The sequence below is a fragment of the Lipotes vexillifer genome, unplaced genomic scaffold, assembly GCF_000442215.2.
Source record: "Lipotes vexillifer unplaced genomic scaffold, Lipotes_vexillifer_v1.1 scaffold777, whole genome shotgun sequence".
NCBI classification, from domain to species: domain Eukaryota; kingdom Metazoa; phylum Chordata; class Mammalia; order Artiodactyla; family Lipotidae; genus Lipotes; species Lipotes vexillifer.
The window spans coordinates 4,423,707-4,423,958 of NW_006784423.1; the positions used below are offsets into that span (position 1 = coordinate 4,423,707).

General features: G+C 41.3%; 1 protein-coding gene across 1 annotated transcript in view; it reads right to left on the reverse strand.

Annotated features, from left to right (window-relative positions):
- IL1RL2 (interleukin 1 receptor like 2) overlaps positions 1–252 on the reverse strand; it is a 46,372-nt gene that overhangs the window by 43,715 nt on the left and 2,405 nt on the right. The window contains exon 2 of the mRNA XM_007456834.1: positions 1–4. This exon is cut by the window's left edge and continues 252 nt beyond it. Coding sequence (XP_007456896.1) covers positions 1–4 — 4 coding nt within the window. The remainder of the gene's footprint in view (positions 5–252) is intronic.

The window sequence follows — 252 nt, forward strand, 5'->3', positions numbered from 1 at the left end:
AGGGAAAGAAAGGAAAAAAATAATCACAACCGAGAGCGCTAGTGTTGGTTATTATTAGTTTCCACAAACACCTCGATTTTCTTGCTGATTTGAAATTTTATGTGAGAGTTTTCTCAGTATGGGAGTTTCCTAAAAACAGTCTGCTGATGTGAAACCATAACCCGAAGTCCTTCACATCTGTCCATAAGAGGGAATTTACTCGGTCCTCCCCCTCAACACGTGATCTCCCCATTTGGAATGAGTCCCCTCTTT